Source organism: Gekko japonicus, unplaced genomic scaffold (genome assembly GCF_001447785.1).
Source record: "Gekko japonicus isolate JY-2015 unplaced genomic scaffold, Gekko_japonicus_V1.1 scaffold99, whole genome shotgun sequence".
NCBI classification, from domain to species: domain Eukaryota; kingdom Metazoa; phylum Chordata; class Lepidosauria; order Squamata; family Gekkonidae; genus Gekko; species Gekko japonicus.
Window position 1 is genome coordinate 251,789 of NW_015165833.1, and position 19,799 is coordinate 271,587.

Genomic DNA, 19,799 nt, shown 5'->3' on the forward strand with positions numbered 1-19,799 from the left:
CCATCTTGTTAAAGTGCTTAAATACTTATGCTGAATGTTTTAATATGGAATTTTGTAGTTTTAACTGGTATTAAAATTGGATTTTATGTTGTTGTAAACCGCCTGAGCCCCAAGTAAGCGGGGGAAGGGCGGTTAAGAAATCAAACTAAATAAATAAGACTGTCCTTCAGATAACCCAGTCCTAAGCCATGTAGGACTTTAAAGGTCAAAACCAACACCTTGAATTAGGCTTGGGAGTAGATCAGAAGCCAGTGTAATTGCTGTTGCATTGGAGTCATGTGATCCCAGTACCTGGCTCTGATCATCAGTCCAGCCACAGCTTCTGAACACTCTTCAAGGGTAGCCCCAAGTATGGTACACTGCAGCAGTTCAGCCTAGATGCAACTAAGGCATGTCACTGTGCCTAGATCAGGCTGAGCCAGGAATAGGTGCAAGTGGTACATTGGCTGAAGCTGGGCCAAAAGCAGTCCTAACTACAGCAGCCACCTGATTTTCTAAGGTGACTGCTGTGTCGAGCGGCGCTCCTGAGCTGTTTTTCAAGGGGCGTGTAACTCCCATCGAAGCCGGGAAATCTGAAATCCCTGGTCTGTACTTCTACTAACCCAGAGCACCTCTGTCTTGTCAGGACAGATTGTTTCAACTTGTTCACCTACATGCAGTCCATTACTGACCTCAAGAACTGGTTTTGCACATCAACAGCTTCCTTGGAATTAGATGGCGGATGGAGAAAAGGTTAGCTGGATATCATCCACATATTGGTGACACCACAGCCCAAACCTCGAGTCCTGATGACGTCTTGATATTAAATAGCATGATATTAAATAGCATGGGGAATAAAAATGACCCCTGCAGAACCCCACAGGCCAGGCCCTTCTTTGCTCAACTCCTCCCTCTTTCCCCCTTTTCTGTGTAAAAATGTGGGAAATTATTTTCTTCCTGTTATATCTGAGGAAGTGAGACAGATGAGGGGAATGACTAGGGGATCCCTTGCAGCACTAGACTGAAATGAATGTTCCTGAGAGCAGCAACCCAGTGGGCACAAAGGGCACTCTGCAAAGCTGTCTGTGCAAGGGCCAGGAGCAATGCTCCTGAACCCAAAAAAACTAGGCCACAATCCACATAATACCTTTTATTATACATGTGCCATAAAGTCGCAACCAACGTATGGCAAGGAAACCCAGACAGGGGCTTTCAGGGCAAGCGAGAAGTAAAGGTAGTTTGCCGTTGCCTTCTTCTGCAGAGCCTTCCTTGGTGGTTTTCACCCAACCCTGCTTCGCTTCTAAGATCGGACCATACCACACCGTTCTACAGCCCAATGATTCGCACCAGCCAAGCGACATAAAACGGTACGAATTTTCCTGAATTCTCAGGCCGGATGTCAAACTCCGCCCCGGGTGTAAAAAGAGAACAATCCCTCCCGGGTGCTAACAACGCCTTTCTAGGCTCTCGAACAGAGTCCGCTCCCCAGCGCGCCGCACCACTTTGCGGAGGGCGACCGCTCTCAGCCGGCCTGCGTGCTCCTCTAGCACGACCGGGTCACGGGAGCTGTAGGGGCCCCGGATGCACGCTGCTGGTGGCTGGCCCGGCGAACTGCCACGTAAAGGCGCCCTTCCTTGAGCCCGGACGCCGCTGGAGGGAGCCGTCTGCGCAAAGGCCGGCGGCAGGACACGGTGTAGGTTCTCCGACGCGGCCCCCTTGCTTCGGCGGGATAGCGCGAAACGGCTCTCTATACCGCTCATCTCTCTGATCTCTCCGGCAGAGCGTCATGACTGCGGCCCCGGAACTGTATTGGACAGCGCCGGGCGGGTGTTGGCAGGTGAGGCAAGGGATTCAGCGGGCTGGTTCTGGGGCGCTCCCGGGATTTCAGCTCCTTCGCGCCCTGAGTTTCGGTGTCGTGCAGGTCGGGGCGGCGGAGCTGGGACACTTTTGTCCCTGGTCGACATGTAATGCACCGTGGAAGGTTCCGGTGTTTTCACCGTCCAGGACAAAAAAGTTCAGCCCAGCATCCCACTAGGCAGTTTGTCCTGCGGTGACTGTAGGAAGCTGTCTGCCCGAATCAGAGGTTGTGACGGTGGCGTTTGCATTTACTCAGCCAGTGGGCACATGAGCTGGCACAGCTTCAGGCACAGGAGAGGCAGAAAGGGGGGGGGGGGGGATGGCTGTCCTAGTAGCAGATCTCGCAGCACTCAAGCCGCCCCTCCAGCTGGTGCTGTGTTTTGAGAAGACAATAATCTATTTTTTCTAGAGCTTGTTAGGGCGACAGTGATGAGCAGAGCCCAGTAAAGTGCTTTCTGGTCAAGCCCCTCCAGTGAACTGGCATCCTGGGAAGAGAAGGGACGAATCTGGCAGTGCATGACTAGGATGTTCTCCACAATGATGGTGGTTCAAGGCTGACGCCTGAGTTGCTGAAGCAGTTAGCTTGGCCAGGATGCTGCCTTCAGTAAACAAACAATGTGTTACTTAGACAAACTGCCGCATGCAGTCATAAGAGTTCTAGGAGTAAAACTTTCTAGCAGTAAAAATATTTTTTGTATTGTGGGCAAAATTAGTCACATTTAAACAACAAGCACATCTTTAAAATATGTTGTGTATGTATTACAGTATGTACAGGAGTGATCACTATCTGACTAGCCAATGCAGACCTTTTAAAAAAAGAATATTTTATTGATTTTCAGAAAGAAAAAATAAAAAACCCGAGTGTTACAATGTATCTAATCAAATTTCTTATACATAACAACGTTAACTAATATTTTACCATATCAGAAACTTCCATCTTAGCAACACTATATATTAAAAGCTGCTTATTTCTTTAGTCTAACACAAATCTAAATAAACTACTAGCATTTCTACTATATATAATCTAAAATCAGGTTAAGCTTATATATTTCTACTATGTATGACAAAAAAGGACATGTTAACCATCTTTTTACTTGACATCTTTGATCTAGAGTTAGTACAATCGAAATTTCTCAGAGCACTCTTCAACGCCCCAAAAGGTACTGCAAATTTGGGCTTAAGACAAGAAGCAGGTTTATCTACTGTTACATTGAATATTTGGATACAGAGGAGTAACTATTGGGTTAAGTCCCATCTGAATCCGGTGGGACTTATTTCTGATCTTTTGTCATCAACACCATATCCCCAATGGGCTCTTAGAGTAGTAGATAAATTGAAATCAATTGGGTTAGATCCTGAAAATTTGCTAGAGGGAGGGTTGCAGCATGCAAAGAACTTAATATATCAAAGATTTAAGGATATTGAAGCACAAAACGACTATGCAGCCCTGCCTTCCTATTATAAGAGACTAAAGCTGGGACCAAGTTTAAATGCCGCATCTTACCTTGGTCTCATAAAAAACCCTAACATAGATGGGTGTTTACTAGAGCACGGCTTGATGCGTTACCCTCAGCAGTACCTTATGGTAGATATACCCGGACTCCCATGCACCAGAGAATTTGCTCTGTCTGTTAGAGCAGGTGGAGTCGGCCTCCCATATATTACTCCATTGTCCTAAGTACGACGAAGAGAGACAGCAGTTGTTGATACCCCTTCTCTCACGTTTTAAACCCTTGGCTAATTATCTTACATATGCCGAGGAATGTTTGATGAAGTTTTTATTGGCTGATACTTATGATTCTGTCTCACGCAATGTTGCTAAATATTGTTATTTGGTAATTAAAAAGCGTAGAATGTACTGTAACCCGAGCCATTAATGACGGAATTGACCGGTTTCGTATTTAAGGCTGCAAGGATTCTATGTCGTAGACTCGGTGTTGTACTATTTTGGTTTATTTTGCTGGTCTTATGACTGTTCTTAATAAATTTGATTTGTATTGACATCTTTAAGGGGGGAAAAGCAGTATGTAAATAAAAACCGGAATAAAGGTATTACCAGTTTCCATTCTAACTTCATGTTAAACTCTTGTATAAGATCCAGTTCAGTTTCAGCTAAAGTTCATTTGAATCAGTCACACCTAAACCAGAGTTCCCTATATTACTCTACATGAAAACATAATGTAAATAGCAACGTTCTCATAACATACTGATATCTTCATTAAAATCCAAATCCGATAAGATTTTCTTAATGGGTTACAGCTGTAAGTTACATATTTATTACTATACACAAATTATCTATACTTTTATTTTTATATTTTTGTTTTTACTCATAATATCACATATTTACTTCATATTTTAATTGACATTCATAATCTTTACTATTGTGTTGTTAAATCAATTTCAGCTATAACTCATTTTAGTCAGTTACACATAGACCAAAACATTTTATATCACTCTAGTTATATTTAATTCTTTTTTTCTTTTTCTGTGCTCTTTTTTCCATTACAGTCATAATCCTATGCCTTTTCTCTTTGTATGTGGAAAAATTTGCCTTTGCTTCTTCCCATCTGTATTCATTTCTTGGAGTAGTTAAGGATTCCTGTCTTGTGTAGCTTCTTGATTTCTCTTTACAATAGATCCTCTTGTATCTTCTTTACCCTTTGAAAAATTAAAGTTTGTCATATTTTTCATAGGTCCGTTAATTTGTCCTGTGTATCTTCTTATATTCTCTTTGGCTGGAAAGGAAATTCGATAGGCTGAATCATCTTGCTTGGAGTCCTGCTCTTTGGCTAGGCTCTGTTGTCTCTCCTTTCTGTATCATTTTGGAGATTTAAAGGGGCTTATTCAAAGATATCATCATACTCTTCAATGTTGCTGTTGTTGTTACAGGTACTCACAGGTGCATGTCTTCATCGGTGTTCTGGATGAGGCTCAAAATAACTCTCTTGCTTTGGGGGCAACATCTGGTGCTGTTATGGCTGCCATAACTGGTATTCTCCATTCCCTGCTTCTGGGACGATTCAGGGCTTCCACCTGCTTGTTGCCTCAAGCAAAGGGCCCGAATCAAGTCCCTTGCTCCAGAACTCCCTCCAGGAGGTTCAGTAGGGTTCAGGATCCCCTGAAACCCCCCTAGAAAGAATGAAGAATCAGTCGTAGCCAGGAGCAGTTCCTGGTGTCAGAATGTTAGAGTTGGAAGGGACCTTGCAGATCATCTAGTCCAACCCCCTGCACTCTGCAGGAGCATAGTCTGAAGATAGCCCTACAACATACCTGAAAGATGGTCATCCAGCCTCCGCTTGAAAATGTCCAGCGAAGGAGCACCCACCACCTCCCGAGGCAGACTGTTCCACTGCTCAACCACTCTTACAGTTAGGAAGTTTCTCCTGATATTTAGCCGGTAACAACTCCCTTGTAATTTCCACCCATTAGATCTAGTCTTGCAATCCAGAGCAAGAGAGAATAGATCCAATCCATCTTCTACATGACAGCCCTTCAGATACTTGAAGACTGCAATCATGTCCCCTCTAAGCCTTCTCTTTCCCAGGCTAAACATACCCAACTCTTTCAGCCTTTCCTCATAAGACTTGGATTCCAACCCTCTCACCATCCTGGTTGCCCTATTCTGGACACACTCGAGCTTGTCAACATTCTTCCTAAAATGTGGTGCCCAAAACTTGACACAGTACTCCAGGTGAGGCCTGACCATAGCAGAATAGAGCGGAACTACCACCTCCCGTGATCTGGACACAATGCTTCTGTTAATGCATCCTAAGATTGTATTAGCTTTCTTCACAGCCACATCTCACTGCAGGCTCATGTTTATCTTGTGATCAACCAGAACACCCAGATCCCTTTCACATGTGCTGCTGTCAAGCCAAGTCCCTCCCATTCTATATCTGTGCTTTTGATTTTTTGTACCTAAGTGTAGGACTTTGCACTTCTCTCTATTGAAATTCATTTTATTTGTCTCCGCCCACTGCTCCAGCCTATTTAGATCATTTTGAATCCTGACTCTGTCTTCTTCAGAATTAGCAATCCCACCCAGCTTCGTGTCATCTGCAAATTTGATAAGCATCCCCTCTATGTCTTCCTCCAGGTCATTTATAAAAACATTGAACAACACCGGGCCTAGGACCAAGCCCTGCACCACTCCACTCGAGACTTCCCTCCACGTAGATGCAGAGTCATTTATGAGCACTTGTTGGGTACGATTTTTCAACCAACCATGAATCCATCCAACGGTTGCACCATCCAGCCCACACTTAACCAGCTTATCCTCAAGGATGTAATGAGAAACAGTGTCGACTGTCTCGATGCGCCGAAGCCCCTCCCTCCTGAGACTAGCCAATGCAGACCTTGATGCACCAGAGGCCTGACTCTGCATGTCAGCTTCATATATCATGTTAAAGTCACAGAGAAGGCCCAAGTGCCAGCCTCTGCACTTTCCTCTTCCTTGTTACTAGTACTTACTTGTAGTAATTAACTTAAAATAATATATTAAGTTGTGGAACCACAAAGGCAAGATGGTGTCCTACTTCCTATTTAGCAGTAGGTAAATTCTGTAAATCAGAATTTAGTGAGCCTGCTGCACTTCTGCTGTCTTCCAGGGATGCAAGCAGGATGCCTTTAGTGCTGCCTTCCCTGTCTTGGATGCCCAAATGCCAGCAGTTGTAAAGCTGTCTGTTTCTTCCACAAGATACAAACAATGCCTATGGTTTGCCCTGACTTGAGACTTCTAGTGGCCAGCCATGGCTGATTTCTTGGGTTGCCAAATGCCTCTCTGGGCCTGCCTTGCAAATCAAACTTGTAATTTAAATTTAAAAGTGCAGCTCATTGTGTTGCCTGTCTAAACTTTGGCAGGTGGCACCCAGGAGTTGGTGCGTCTCTGCAAAAAAAAACACCCCAGTTGGATAGGAAACAAAGTCAAACCTGGCAATGTTTCCTGTATAAATCAATGGAAATAAAAATGTAATTCAGAAGAAGAAGAAGAAGAGATTGGATTTATACCCCGCCCTTCACTACCCAAAGGTGTCTCAGAGCGGCTTACAAACTCCTTTCCCTTCCCCTCCCCACAACAGACACCCTGTGAGGTGGGTGGGGCTGAGAGAACTCTGACACAAACTGCTCTTTTTCAAGGACAGCTGTGCCAGAGCTTGTGACTGACCCAAGGTCACATCAGCAGGTGCAAGTGGAGGAGTGGGGAATCAAACCCGGTTCTCCCAGATTAGAGTCCGCACACTTAACCACTACACCAAACCACTACAGCAAATGGGGATAACATCAACCCAAATCTAGAAAATCACAACTTGCATGTTCTGCTATCATAACCAGCAGCTTTTTGCCTATGGCTCATTTTAGCCCCAGTTCTGTTTGTTTGCCCCTAGGATGGCCTCAGATGACTCACTTCTCCCTCACACCCTACGCTGCTTCCTGCAGAAGTGTTTTCGTGCCCTCCAGGAGCAGCATGAAACCTGGAAGACTGCACTGGCTGCGTGTACGTCTCTTCTGGGTTCTCTGAGCAACCTGGCAGAGCAGATGCAGGCATCCCAAAAAGTGGCCTTTGCCAACACTCCACTGCGAGACTTCCCAAGTCTGCCAGAGAGACTTAGATGCCGCCAGCAATGTGCAGCGGAAGCTTTGATGGAAGAGCTATGGGGAAAACTGTAAGACTACCTTTCGTGTGGTGTGATGTACAGTGCAGGGTGGGGGATTTCAGGGGCTGGTGCACGTTTGTCAGAAGGATTTGGCAACTCCTGAAAGTCACCAGTTTTTACTGACATTATAAACTATTTCATTACTACTTCTGTTGGCAGGGTATATCACTTTTGCAGCATTGAGGTAAATTTGACTGCTTATTCTACAGCGGTTTCTAGTGTGTTTAGAAGTCTCATCATAGAACCCCATGAGACAATTTACTGAGTATCAGTGACTTTGCACATGGCCACTCAATGAGCTGTCCAAGCCCATTACAATACGTTGAGTCATTCCAAAACTGCTGACTTTTTTTTCCTTGAAGAAGAAGAAGAACGTGCTTTTGAGTCGCAACTGACTCATGGCAAGCTCATCCACAGGGCGTTCCAGCCAAAGATCAGCCGGGCTGGGAGTCTGATGTTAATCTGAGTCCCACTTGCTGTTGAGGGACACAGTGAACCAACACAGATTCATTGAGCTGGTGGAAGGTGCCGTCAAGGTGCAGTCTGACTGCAATGCCTCATGGGGTTTTCATTACCTTTCACTGCATAGCAGCCCCGTTTTTCTTGGTGGAAGTATTGACTATGGCCGACTCTGCTTAGCTTCCAAGTTCTGACAAGCTTTTTCTTTGAGGAATGCTAGCAAGCATTGCCCACAAGGGTCAGCTGGACTTGCCCAGGAAGTGACGCACACCTTATCCCCTACATGAGCTTGCACGTACGGGGGGGTGTTCAGCATGTGATTGTAGGAACTTCCTGCATTGTCCAGAGTTGCTCCATATAGCTGCATTTTATGATGTGTTTTCTGTTTTGTATGTAGACTTGACCTGCAGAAAGTGCGGGATACAGTTGGCGTTCACGTAGCCTCTATTTTCCAGCTCTATGAGCAGCAAGAAGGCCTGTGCCAGGAGAGTGCTTTCCAGCGCTCTGTGCTTTGCCCATCATTGGCAGATATGCTAGAGTGGCTGCTGGACATGGAAGCTTTTTATCACAGCATGTATCCTTTGAACAAGTTCTCCCCGTGATGTCCTTTGAAGCCAGACTGTGTTCTGACTGAAGGGGAAAGGGAACAACGCCTGTCTTGTGCTGAAGGACTGTAGATTAGGGGCAATGCTGGGGGGAGCTGCAGGCCCTCAAGCCCTTCCTGGCTGTCACCTGGAACATCTGGAGCAGTTTGAAAAGGCAACTGGAGCCCAGTATCATCTGCTTTGACTGGCAGTAGCTGGCTAAGGTCTTTGATAGAGAAATGCTTTTCCTGGCACCTCATGACTGGAGATGTTTGGAACTGGAGCTCTTTATTTATTAGATTTTCTTCTTAGTTGCCGCACACTCGAAGGGTCTCGTGGCGACTTACAATATTAAAACCAATAAGGAAAAAACAACATAGAAACAAATAGCAAATATAAAATATTAGCATTAAAATATTGAAATATGTGACTATCACCGACCGTACCACTTTTACAGCAGTCTGAATGTGGTTACCCTTCAAAGGCCAACCTAAATAAATCAGCTTTGCATTCCCTGCAGAAATTTTAAAAGTCCAGCAGGGCATACAGGTATCATCCGAGAGTGCATTCCACAGAGTAGGGGCCAGAACTGAGAAGGCCCTTCCCCTGGTGACAGCTAACCGAGCCATCCTGGGGCCAGGCACCTGCAAGAGGCCTCTAGATGAGGACCGAACAGGATCAAAACAGGAGAGACAGTCCCGTAGATATGAGGGTCTCAGACCCTTGAGGGCTTTGAAGGTAAACAACACCTTAACTTGGATTTGGAGACTAATTGGTAGCCAGTGCAGCTGCCGCAGAATTGGAGTTATATGAACTGACCATGATGTTGCAGTCAGTAACCTGGCAGGTGCATTTTGGACCACCTGGAGTTTCTGAAGCGCTTTCAAGTGTAGCCCTATGTAGAGTGAATTGCACTAGTCCAGTCTGGAGGTGACCGATGCATAGATCAATGTGGCAAGGTGTAACCCAGACAAATAAAGAGCCAGCTGGCGGGCCTGGTGCAGGTGAAAAAACACTGACCGCGCTGCCGTGGACACTTGCATATCCAATGATAGTACAGAATCCAGCCACACCCCCAGGCTCTTTACAGAGTCTACAGCTGTCAACTGACCACTATTGAGTCTCGGGAGTGACCCTCCAGCTAGCATTTCAGTCTTTCCCAGCCACATGACCTCTGTCTTGAATGGATTCAACTTCAGCCAGCTCCCTCTTAACCCCAACGCATATAGTCTGCCAATGACCCATGGATCCTTCCTCCACTGTTCACCGTTAACAAGCTGAGAAAGCGGGGGGGGGGGGTAGTCAGAGTGCTTTCAGAATAACCTTCCCATCAGCAGTGACAGGATTCAGGACTTCTGGATGGCTCCACCCATCTCTTTCTTCCTGATCTGTTTTGCCCCTCTGATTTGTACAGGATGTGGTGGGTGCAGTACTTCCTGTATCCCAGCCTCTCTAGGCCCCTGTTCCTCTAGTGTTCTTAACTTCTGGAAAAGCTGCCTGGAGGTCAAGATGCTGTTTCTCCAGGTCACATATGAAGACTTGCCCAAGATGCAGACTCTTCCACAGGCCTGGGAGCAGGTGCTGCAGCACAGCCTCCAAAACATGGTTGAAGGTAACCATAGCCATGGGGAGGATCTTGCCTTTGGGGGTAGGGCGAGCTGTACGGGACCCTAGAATATGAGCACTGGAGAGAAACTGCCCCCAAATATGTCAAGACTTATCCCTGTGTATTATGATAGCAAAAACGGTATAATTTTTCTTTTTGTATTTGTGTTTGTATGTTTGCGAGCCTGGAAGTCATGGTGACTTCCGGCAACCCCTAGCGGGGCTAGGACATTACCTGCTTCTGCGTCCTGGCCCTGGTATTCCTTGGAGGTCGCCCTTTCAAGTACTTGCCAGGGCTGGCCCTGTTTAGCTTCCGAGTTCTGACAAGATTGGGCTAGCCTGGGCTATCCAGGTCAAGGCCCCAAAACTGTATAATTAATAATTAAATGCTGTCAAGTTGCAACTGACTTATGCTGACCCCTGGTGGGGTTTTCAAGGCAAGAAAAGAACAGAGGCAGTTTGCCATTGCCTGCCTCTGCATCGTGACTCTAGACTTCCTTGGTGGTCTCCCATCTAAATACTAACCAGGGCTTCCCCTGCTTAGCTTCTCAGATGTGATGAGCTCTGGCTAGTCAGAGTTATTAAGGCTGCGACAACTGTGTAGAAAACTGTATGAACTATATAGCAGTGTAGAATGTCTACAGCACTTAGTATATGTTTGTTTGTTAATAGTCCTGTAAGGCAGTGCAGTCTCCATACAGCAGGTGCGGGGAGGGGGAGCTAAGGCCGGGAGAGAGTACAACTGCAGAGATCAAACTTCTGACCCAGTCTCTTAGTCACTGTCCTGTATCAGCTTTCTAGATCATGGGGTTAGTGGCCATGAGGTCCTCTCTGAGTCTGCATGTCTCTGAATGAGTTGATTCTATGGCTTTAACTTGCTCGGCTGCTGGGGCTTGTTAGGACTTTCTTCTGATCTTTCTTCTCAGATGTGATACTGAAGGTCTCCTTCTTCCTGGAAGCCGGCTGAGGATCTGCCCCTGCAGTGTGGCCCCAGAAGCTCTCACACCACTTTGCACTGGGCTTTCCCACCAAGCCTGGATCCGTAGGCCGGTGACATGGCTGGGAGTGAGCAGCCTTTGAAAAGGGGCAGCAGTTGTGGGCTGCTGCCATTGGGCTCCTCGCCACCATTTGAGGTGTGGTGGGGAGGCTCTCTGCGTGAATAAAAACTGATGATGTGCCCTTGAATGTTGAAGTAGTTCTTCCCCATCTGTGACTCCAAATTCAACCAGTTCCCTCTCTCTGTTGTTGTTTTTTTAACTGACCCAGTGGGTGCAGATGAAGGGCTCAGTGGGAATGTCACTCAGTGGGAATGTCAATCACAGCCGAGGATGAATAATTGAAAAACCGATCCCAGATCTGGATAAGCACTTCCTGTTCCCCTCGCCATGAGCCTCCGCAGCTCTGAATGGGAGCGTGGTTGTCCTCCTTGGGGTGAGATGAGCAGGACACTGGTCATCTGTCTCCCAGACCCAAGCAATACGGTGTGAGGCTGGAGTACCTTTGCCTTTCTCTCTCTCTCTTACCCCCTGTACTTCTTGGGAGAGTAGGGTTTTTTCTGCGGAATGCTAAAGAGAACCTCTGCACTGAGAGGCAGTCAACCTCTCAATACCAGTTCCAGGAGGCAACATCTTAGGAAGCCCCCAGTTTCTATGCCCTGTTGGCCCTCCAGAGGAACTGGTTGCCCACTGCGTGAGACAGGATGCTGGACTAGATGGACCACTGGTCTGACCTAGCAGGGCTCTTCTTGTGCTGTTATGCCTGCCCCTCAGCATGTGCATTCCCTGTACCAGGATATTGACGTTGCCCCTGGGAATCCTGGATCCCCAAGATGCCGCCTTCAGGTGCAAGCCCTGGTTTGCTTGGCCTCTTCTCTGTCTCTGTACAAAGAAGACAGCCTCAGTATTCTGTGGGCTCTGGCCAGGCAGTGCTCCTCACGAAAGGCTTGGCTATAGCAGGGACATTGGCACAGAGGTGGGAGTGGCCATGGCTCAGTGGTAGAGGCTCTGCTTAGCATGGAAGAAGAAGAAGAGAAGAGATTGGATTTATACCCCGCCCTTTGCTACCCAAAGGTGTCTCAGAGCGGCTTACACACTCCCTCCCCTTCCCACAACAGACACCCTGTGAGGCAGCTGGGGCTGAGAGAGCTCTTGACAGAAACTGCTCTTTTTCAAGAACAGCTCTTAGGTGCAAGTGGAGGAGTGGGGAATCAAACCCGGTTCTCCCAGATTAGAGTCCGTGCACTTAACCACTACACCAAACTGGCCAGGTTCAGCCCTGAGCATCTCCAGTTTAAAAGGATCAGATGGGAAAGCCCTTAGGCAGAGCCATGGGGAGCCACAACCAGTCTGAGTAGGCAATATGGACTTTGATGGACCCATGGATCTATTTTAGTATAAGGCAGCTTCACGTGGGTGGGAAGTTTCAGTGAATTCCCCCCCCCTTCCTGCTGCACAACTCTGCCCTCCCCACCACCTGTTTCCTTTCTCCCAGGAACAGCATTTCAGGACGCATCCTTGGTTGCTGTGGGAGGGGTAAGGTGAGGAAGCAGCATTCCACAGTGAGGCAGCTCTGGTGGGTCCGAGCCAAGATAGGCAATGTGGATTCACAGTTAGTATAAACTATGGCTTATAAACAGATGCAAACTCAAACTGGAAATCCTGGTTGGTGGGACTATTTGCATTTAGACCAACCATTTGCATTTAGAATCAACTGCCATTCATAAACAGTGGTTTATTGTAATATATGAACAGAGCCACAGTGGCAATTTGGGGGTGCTGGAGGTGCAGACTACTGTGCTGGATTGACCACCAGGCCATCAGGATCGCTTCAGGACTGGTCTTGCCTCCTGCCAATTTGCAGGGAGACTGCTTGCTGCTGTCCTCACTCTGTTTCTGTTTTCTCTGGGCCCGTTCTGCAAAGCCCAAGCTATAGGGAGATTCCCATCCTTGTCAGATGCAGTGAGGAGCCCAGAGGTGTTGCTTCATTCTTTGACCACCTGCTCCAGGGACTCAGCAGCAGGTGCCTTAGTTTTACTGTTTCCATTTGTTCTTTGCTATGACGGGTGGCAGTAATGGGGGGAGCAGATTCCTCCCTCCCTGTCAGAAGAAGGAGACAGCCTGCCTGCAAACAGCTGTCTGAGGAAGTGTGCAGGCGCACAAAAGCTCATACCGTGAATAAAACTTTGTTGGTCTTCAAGGTGCCCCTGGACTCAAACTTTGCAAGCAGCTTTGTTCGCCTCAGTGGATTGACAAGCCTCTCCCTTCCTGTGCTGACTTCACTTCCTCCTTGCAGCCAAGGCTCAGCTTCTTGGCTGGGGCTTCCTGATACCTTCACAGATCCCCGGGAGAGGCACTCTCTGGGGTGACCTCTTTCCATGCCCAGCCAAGTCAGAGCAGCCAGGATGTGGAGACAAAGCCTTCCTGCAAAAATAGCTTGTGGTCAGTAGAAATTCTGAGGAGTTGGCGGCCTGACTCACAAGAAGCTATTCCTCTTGTTTTGGGTTTTTTTAAAAAAATAATTGTATTAGTTTATATAAAGACTAGGGAAAGGGAAAAGAAGGAGGAAGAGAAAATTGCAGAAATATTCAAAGTTCCAATTTAGCATTCTGCATGCGTATCTTCTCTTTACAATTTCGCAACTATTTCATCTATCATTATTCTTCACGTAATCTTATTTTCTCAACCGATTTCTCTTGTTTATGCCTTCAAGAAGAGTTGGCTTGGAGTAATGTGACAGAGTTTTGGCTCTGCTGTAAGGAGCCTGTAGGAATCCCACTATGTCCTCTCTTGAATAAACACAGACTTCTCCAGGAAGGTTCTCTCTTTTTTATGACCTGGATGCTAGTTTTATTTGTGATATTTTGGGTGCACACACCCACTATTTCTGTTGAGGGCCAGCGTACAAAGAGGTACAAAGCAAGAGGTTGGCTGAAAGGTTGTAAAGCTGAGAAAGGTTGGTGAAGGAGCATGAGGCCTTGGTCCACACAGGTTTATGCCCCCTGGACCCACACGTGGGCTTATGTAGCAGTGATCACCAATGTACTGATGACACCCAGCTCTGTATTTCTTTGTTCAGACTGCCTGGCAGTGCTGTAGCAGCCCTGAGGCAGTGCCTGGCTGTAGCACTTAGATGGCTAAAGGTGAAACTGGATCCTGATAAAGATGAGGTAGTATTGGGTAGGAAGGCTGAGGTCATGGAGACCATGGCGAGTACAGTGTTTCCCACATTTCTTGCCATTAAACTGCAGTTGTCTTATGGCAACCCTGTAGGGTCTTCAAGGCAAGAGACATTCAGAGGTGGTTTGCCCTTGCCTGCCTCAATGCAGCAGCCCTGGACTGCCTTGGTGGTCTCCCATCCAAGTACCAACCAGGGCTGATTCTGCTGAGCTGCCAAGATCTAACAAGATCAGGCTAGCCATTGCCTGCCTCTGCATAGCAATCACTGTCTTCCTTGGTGGGCTCCCATCCAAGTACCAACCAGGGCCGACCCTGCTTAGCTTCCGAGATCTGGTGAGATTGGGCTACAGCATATTCGTTGCTTGTAGACAAGTTTATTCACATTCTTGCAAATATTAGCATCACCTGAAAAACAAGGCAATAAGCTCCTAGTTTCCCAGTCTTTGTCACAGTCTAAGGCTGCAAAGATTGACCACAGGGGGCCAGGTCCAAAGGACTGAAGATCCAGGGTCCTGAGTTCTATGAGCTCCACTGAGTTCAAGGTCACCAGAGGAAGGTAAGCAGGGATGCCCTGTCCTCTCGTGAAGGTGTCAGATCCTTCAAGGTGCAGGAAGGCATCTTGGAGCTGAGTGCTGAATATGGCTACAGAATGCACAGGAATTATAACACATGAGGCACAAAGTTGCCTTATACCATTGGTCCATCAAGGTCAGTATTGTCTATTCAGACTGGCAGTGGTTCTCCGGGTCTCAGGCAGAGCTGTCTTTCATGTCACCTGCTGCCTGGTCCTTTGAACTGGAAATGCTGGGGATTGAACCTGGGACCTTCAGCATGCCAAACAAATGCTCTTCCAGTAAGCTACGTCCACTCCTGAATTGTTCTCCAAGCTGTGGATGGTCTTACATGAAAATCTTCATACTATTCATTCTGACTGAGTAAACCCTTGTCTTAGAAAGTATTTCCCTCATTCAAAAAATAAAATAAAAAATAGGAGTGTTGTTTTTCAGTGCTCCCTAACTTCTATTTTTTTACTGTAGGAAAAACCCACAAGGATGAAAAATAGTCCCTCCCCCACAATTTTTTCAGGCCTTCTCTACCCAGTCTTGTCTGTGCTGACTGACAGGTCTCAAGCACAGAGAGAGCTCTCCTAATCTTGAGGTTTGAGGGCCTTTTAACTGGTGATCCTGCCAGTGACAGAGCTAGGAACCCTCTGCGTATCTATGTTTGTGTGTTTTATGCTGATATTTAAATTGTTGTTTTATCTGTTGCGATTTTTATGTAAGCCGCCCTGAGCCTGCCTCAGCAGGGAGGGCGGGGTACAAATCAAATCAATCAATAAATGTCGTGTGCCGGGGGCGGGGGGGCTGTGGCTCAGTTGCTTTGCATGCAGAAGGTTCCAGGTCCCATTGCCAGCGTCTCCAGGTAAAAGGACCAGACAGTAGGTGATGTGAAAGACCTCCTCCTGAGACCCTGGAGTGAGGGTCTGATTCATTCCTCAGTATCTGTTAGCTGTGTGCCATGGCCAAAGCATGCTGTCCATCAGAACAGCTGGAAGGGGGGGCTCTCTGCTTGTTAATGTTCATGCCCAAAAGGGTGCCAGCAAGAGTGAGAGAGGAGTGGCTGGTGTGTGCAAAAGGCATCCCGTTTCCATGTCTTGTGCTCTCATGTGAGGGACTTTCACTGCCACAAGGTGGAGATATGATAAGGCTTCTTTCTCCAGCTCTTCCCTCCCAACAGTTTTCCGCTTGCCAAAGGCAGCTGCGTGTCTGCTGGCGGAAGGCCCAGCAGCGGAGAAGGGAGAGGAATTAAATCTCATTTAAGCCCACTTCGGTTGTAAATAAACTATAATCACTTCAAATGTTTTGCTTAATAAGGAAAGGATGTTAACCATTAGGCAGGCGAACACTCAGCAAGCGGGTCTCTGCTGCCAAACTGGAGAGAGAGACCGAAGTGGAAGGCGATTCCTCTTGCATCATGAAAACAAATCCGTTTGCCGGCCTGAGAGGACTTTTGTATTTCTTCAGGCCTGGGGCTGTTTCTGACCCGCTGCACTTCACATCCAAATAATCAAATTAGTGACTGTGCATGAGCTGGGGTCGGAGGACGGAGAGCTGATTCCTCTGCAACGCCCAAATTTGTGCAGCTCCTTGCTGAGAAGCACATTTTCAAAGAAGGGGCTACATTTCGCCCTCCAGGCATGGCACAAAAAACCTGTAGCGCCAAGCTCCCTCCATATGCTGCTTTCTTGAAAGCAATTTCAACACTGTCTGAGTATCAGTAGATGGTTATTCCTTCAACATTTCTCTTCCACCTCCCCCCCCCCCCAATTGTCTGGAAGTTCCAGTTCTCTTACTATTCCTGCTCTTCCACCAACCAATAGGGAAGGGGGATTTGCCCCATTACAGTGAAAAATAGATAAATGAGGAAGGAATATGAACAGATGGGCTGAGAACTAGCAGACCTCAGGATTGTGTCGTCCGTTCCCCACAACTGACTACAGAGCCAGTGTGATGCAGTGGGGTGGGTGTCGGATTAGGATCTGGGAAACCCAGGTTCAAATCCCGTGATCTGCCATGGAAGCTTACTGGGTGACCTTGGGTCAGTCACATGCTCTCAGCCTAACCTACCCCATAAGATTGTTGTGGGGATAAAATGGAGAAGGAGAGAATGTTGTAAGCCAGTTTGGGTCCCTGTAGGGGAGAAAAGTGGGGTACAAAGGAAGTGAAATGAATAAATAAAATAATAGAGGCTGTGCAGAGCTCTGCTGGTCTGCTTGGCTTAGGTAGAGGAAGCCAGTTGCCCTGGCCTACATGTGTTAGTGATCGAGCCTGGTGTGTCCTCTGACATCATGGCCAAGAGTTATTTATGGCCCAACCAGAAGGCTAGGAGAGGGGCTTGGCTCCCCCTGCCCCAAGGGCATGTATTCTGAACTGTTATTGCCAAGTGTTATTGATGAAGTGATGAACTCATCATGAGCCGCTCAAGTACTGCCAAATTTCAAGGGTTCCTTTATCATTTTAACAGAATGAAAATTATTTTAACATGAGAATCCAAGACAGATCTGTGGATTCTGGACAGCTTTATGGAGATGAGCTGTAAAATTCTAGTTTCAGAATGTTATTTGCTTTGCTGTACACTCAGTTATCTCAGAGAGCACTTCAGTTTTTCCTCTGGTTCATTTTTCATTAGCACTGGGCTGGCCACATCTCCAAATGGACTTCACACCAATTCCCAGGCCTGGTTCAAACAGCCGCTTTGCACTACAGTCTTACTCTGTGCCAGTGGGGCACTAGGAAGGCATGGGCAGAGACAATTGGCGTTCTGTGGCCATTACAGAGAGGGTAAAGCTATGATAACTGCCCCCCCCCCGCAAACCCTAGACTGCATAGTGACTTCATCAAAGTCCCTAGCAGCACACCACTGTCTGTTGGCACACAAGGATGTAGAATATGGAGTTACCAGCTCCAGACTGGGACATACCTGGAGATTTGGGGGGTGGAGCCTGAAGAGGGTGGAGTCTGGGGAGGGGAAGGACTTCAATGAGGTATATTGCCATAGAGCCCACCTTCCAAGTGACCATTTTCTCCAGGCGTACTGATCACTGTTACCTGGAGATCAGTTGTAATCCCAGGAAACCTCCATCTACCTCCTGGAAGTTGGCAACCACTGTCAGTTGCTGTGTCCACAGCCGCCTTATGTCATGCTGCTTCCATCCACAGGCAGAGTACCAGACCGCAGGGATAAAAGATCTGCCAGCCTCACAACTCCTAAGAAGGCCAGTGGGACAAGTGGCAGAAGGCTTGGAGTTAGTATGCTCCAAGGAGTTCCTCCAATGTGGGTTTGAGTCTCTGGCCACAGCTTAGTGCGGGTGTGTGTGTAGACACTGGAGCAGCAACAAAGATTTTTATAGTATTTGCTTTATTTACAAATACATATGCAGAGCACCGGTGGTACTCTAACCGTGAAGCAGACCCACAGGAGGTGGAAAGTACCGTCAAGTTGCACGAATGGAACCCCCGGGTTTTCAAGGCAAGGGATGGACAGAGGTGATTTACCATTGTCTGGCTCTGCACAGCAACCTCAGACTTCCTCGGCAGGCTCCCACCCAAGTACTAACCAGGGCCCAAACTGCTGAGCTTTCAAGATCTGACAAGATCAGGCTAGCTTGGGCCACCCACACCAGGGTTGCAGGTCCACTATTCTACACAATATTCCCAGAGAAAGCACCCCTGCCCCTAGGGTCACCAGCTCTGGGTTGGGAAATACCTGGAGATTTTGGGGCAGGTTTGTGGAGGGGTAGAATGCCATATAATGGGGTATAATGAGGTATAACACCATAGAGTCCACCTTACAAAGTGGCCATTTTCTCCAGGTGACCTGATCTCTTTCACCTGGAGGTCAGTTGTAATCACAGGAGGCCTCCAGTCAGGGGTCATTTCCTGCAGGAGCGCACAGGAGTTGAGCTCCGGCAGTAAAGAGCAACAAGCCTCACTCCCTGTTCCCAGCAGCCCTCAGTCAGAACAAGAAGCAGCCAGGTAAGTTGCAGAGTTCCCCCTGGCCCCCCAGCCCAAAACAGTCCAGTGGCACCTTTAAGGCCAAGTTTTATTCAGGTACAAGCTCTCCCGCCTCTGCCAGGACAGATCTGCACATCATCCCCCCCGCCCAATAGCTAGCAATCCAAAACCGTCCAGTGGCATATTTAAGGCCAAGTTTTATTCAAGCACAAGTTCTCCCTCCTCTGCGAGGCCTACGCTAATGAGTTATGCTAATGAGTTATGCTAATGAGCTCCTGCACCTCTTTTTCTACTAAATGACCCCTGCCTCCAGTCACCACCTAGAGGTTGTGAACCTACCTCCCCCAGTACTTAGCCCACTCTTATAAGTGGCTTTCTGCTCCTCTGTCATTATGAACCTCGAGACTCTATCTTCCTTTCATGCACACATACATACCTGTCCACTCCCTTCCACTGAACAGAATCACCACAGAGTCCTGATGGCTGCTTGGCCAGACCCATTAAGGCCCATTGAAGGGATATCCACATTTGTTAAGAACCATTGTCATTTCTTCTGGTATTTATTGACTTATTTTTTTACTTCATTTCTACTACGCTGCCTTTCTCCCCAGTGGGGACCCAAAGCAGCCTACATCATTCTCCTCTCTTCCACTTTATCATCCCAACAACCATGCGAGGTAGGATGAGAGTGTGTGACCGATGCAAGGCTTTGTGGCATAGTGAGGATTCATACCTGGCTGTCCCAGATCCTAGTCTAATCATGACTCATGAGACCATACTGTTGGGTGGACTGAGCTACAGTGATCAGAATCTGACTGCATGCGGATAATATTAAGAATGACAGCCAACCGAATGAAAACATTGCTTCCCGTGGCCTCTGCCTGGCAGTGCTGTAGCAGTCCTTGAACCTCCCCTGGCACAAAACGGGGGCTGGAGCGTTTATCCTGGGGCCACTTAAAAGGCAAGGTGGTG

At 47.4% G+C, this 19,799-nt stretch overlaps 1 protein-coding gene across 1 annotated transcript; it reads left to right on the forward strand.

Moving 5' to 3' along the window:
• The first annotated feature begins 1,789 nt into the window (after positions 1–1,789).
• LOC107110161 (chromosome unknown open reading frame, human C1orf109) lies at positions 1,790–11,358 on the forward strand. The gene is made up of 5 exons (XM_015410895.1): positions 1,790–1,816; positions 7,221–7,499; positions 8,347–8,523; positions 10,027–10,145; positions 11,065–11,358. The coding sequence occupies exons 2-5, from the start codon at positions 7,222–7,224 to the stop codon at positions 11,103–11,105; spliced, it is 615 nt and encodes a 204-aa protein (XP_015266381.1). The 5' UTR covers positions 1,790–1,816; position 7,221; the 3' UTR covers positions 11,106–11,358.
• Positions 11,359–19,799: the final 8,441 nt, after the last annotated feature.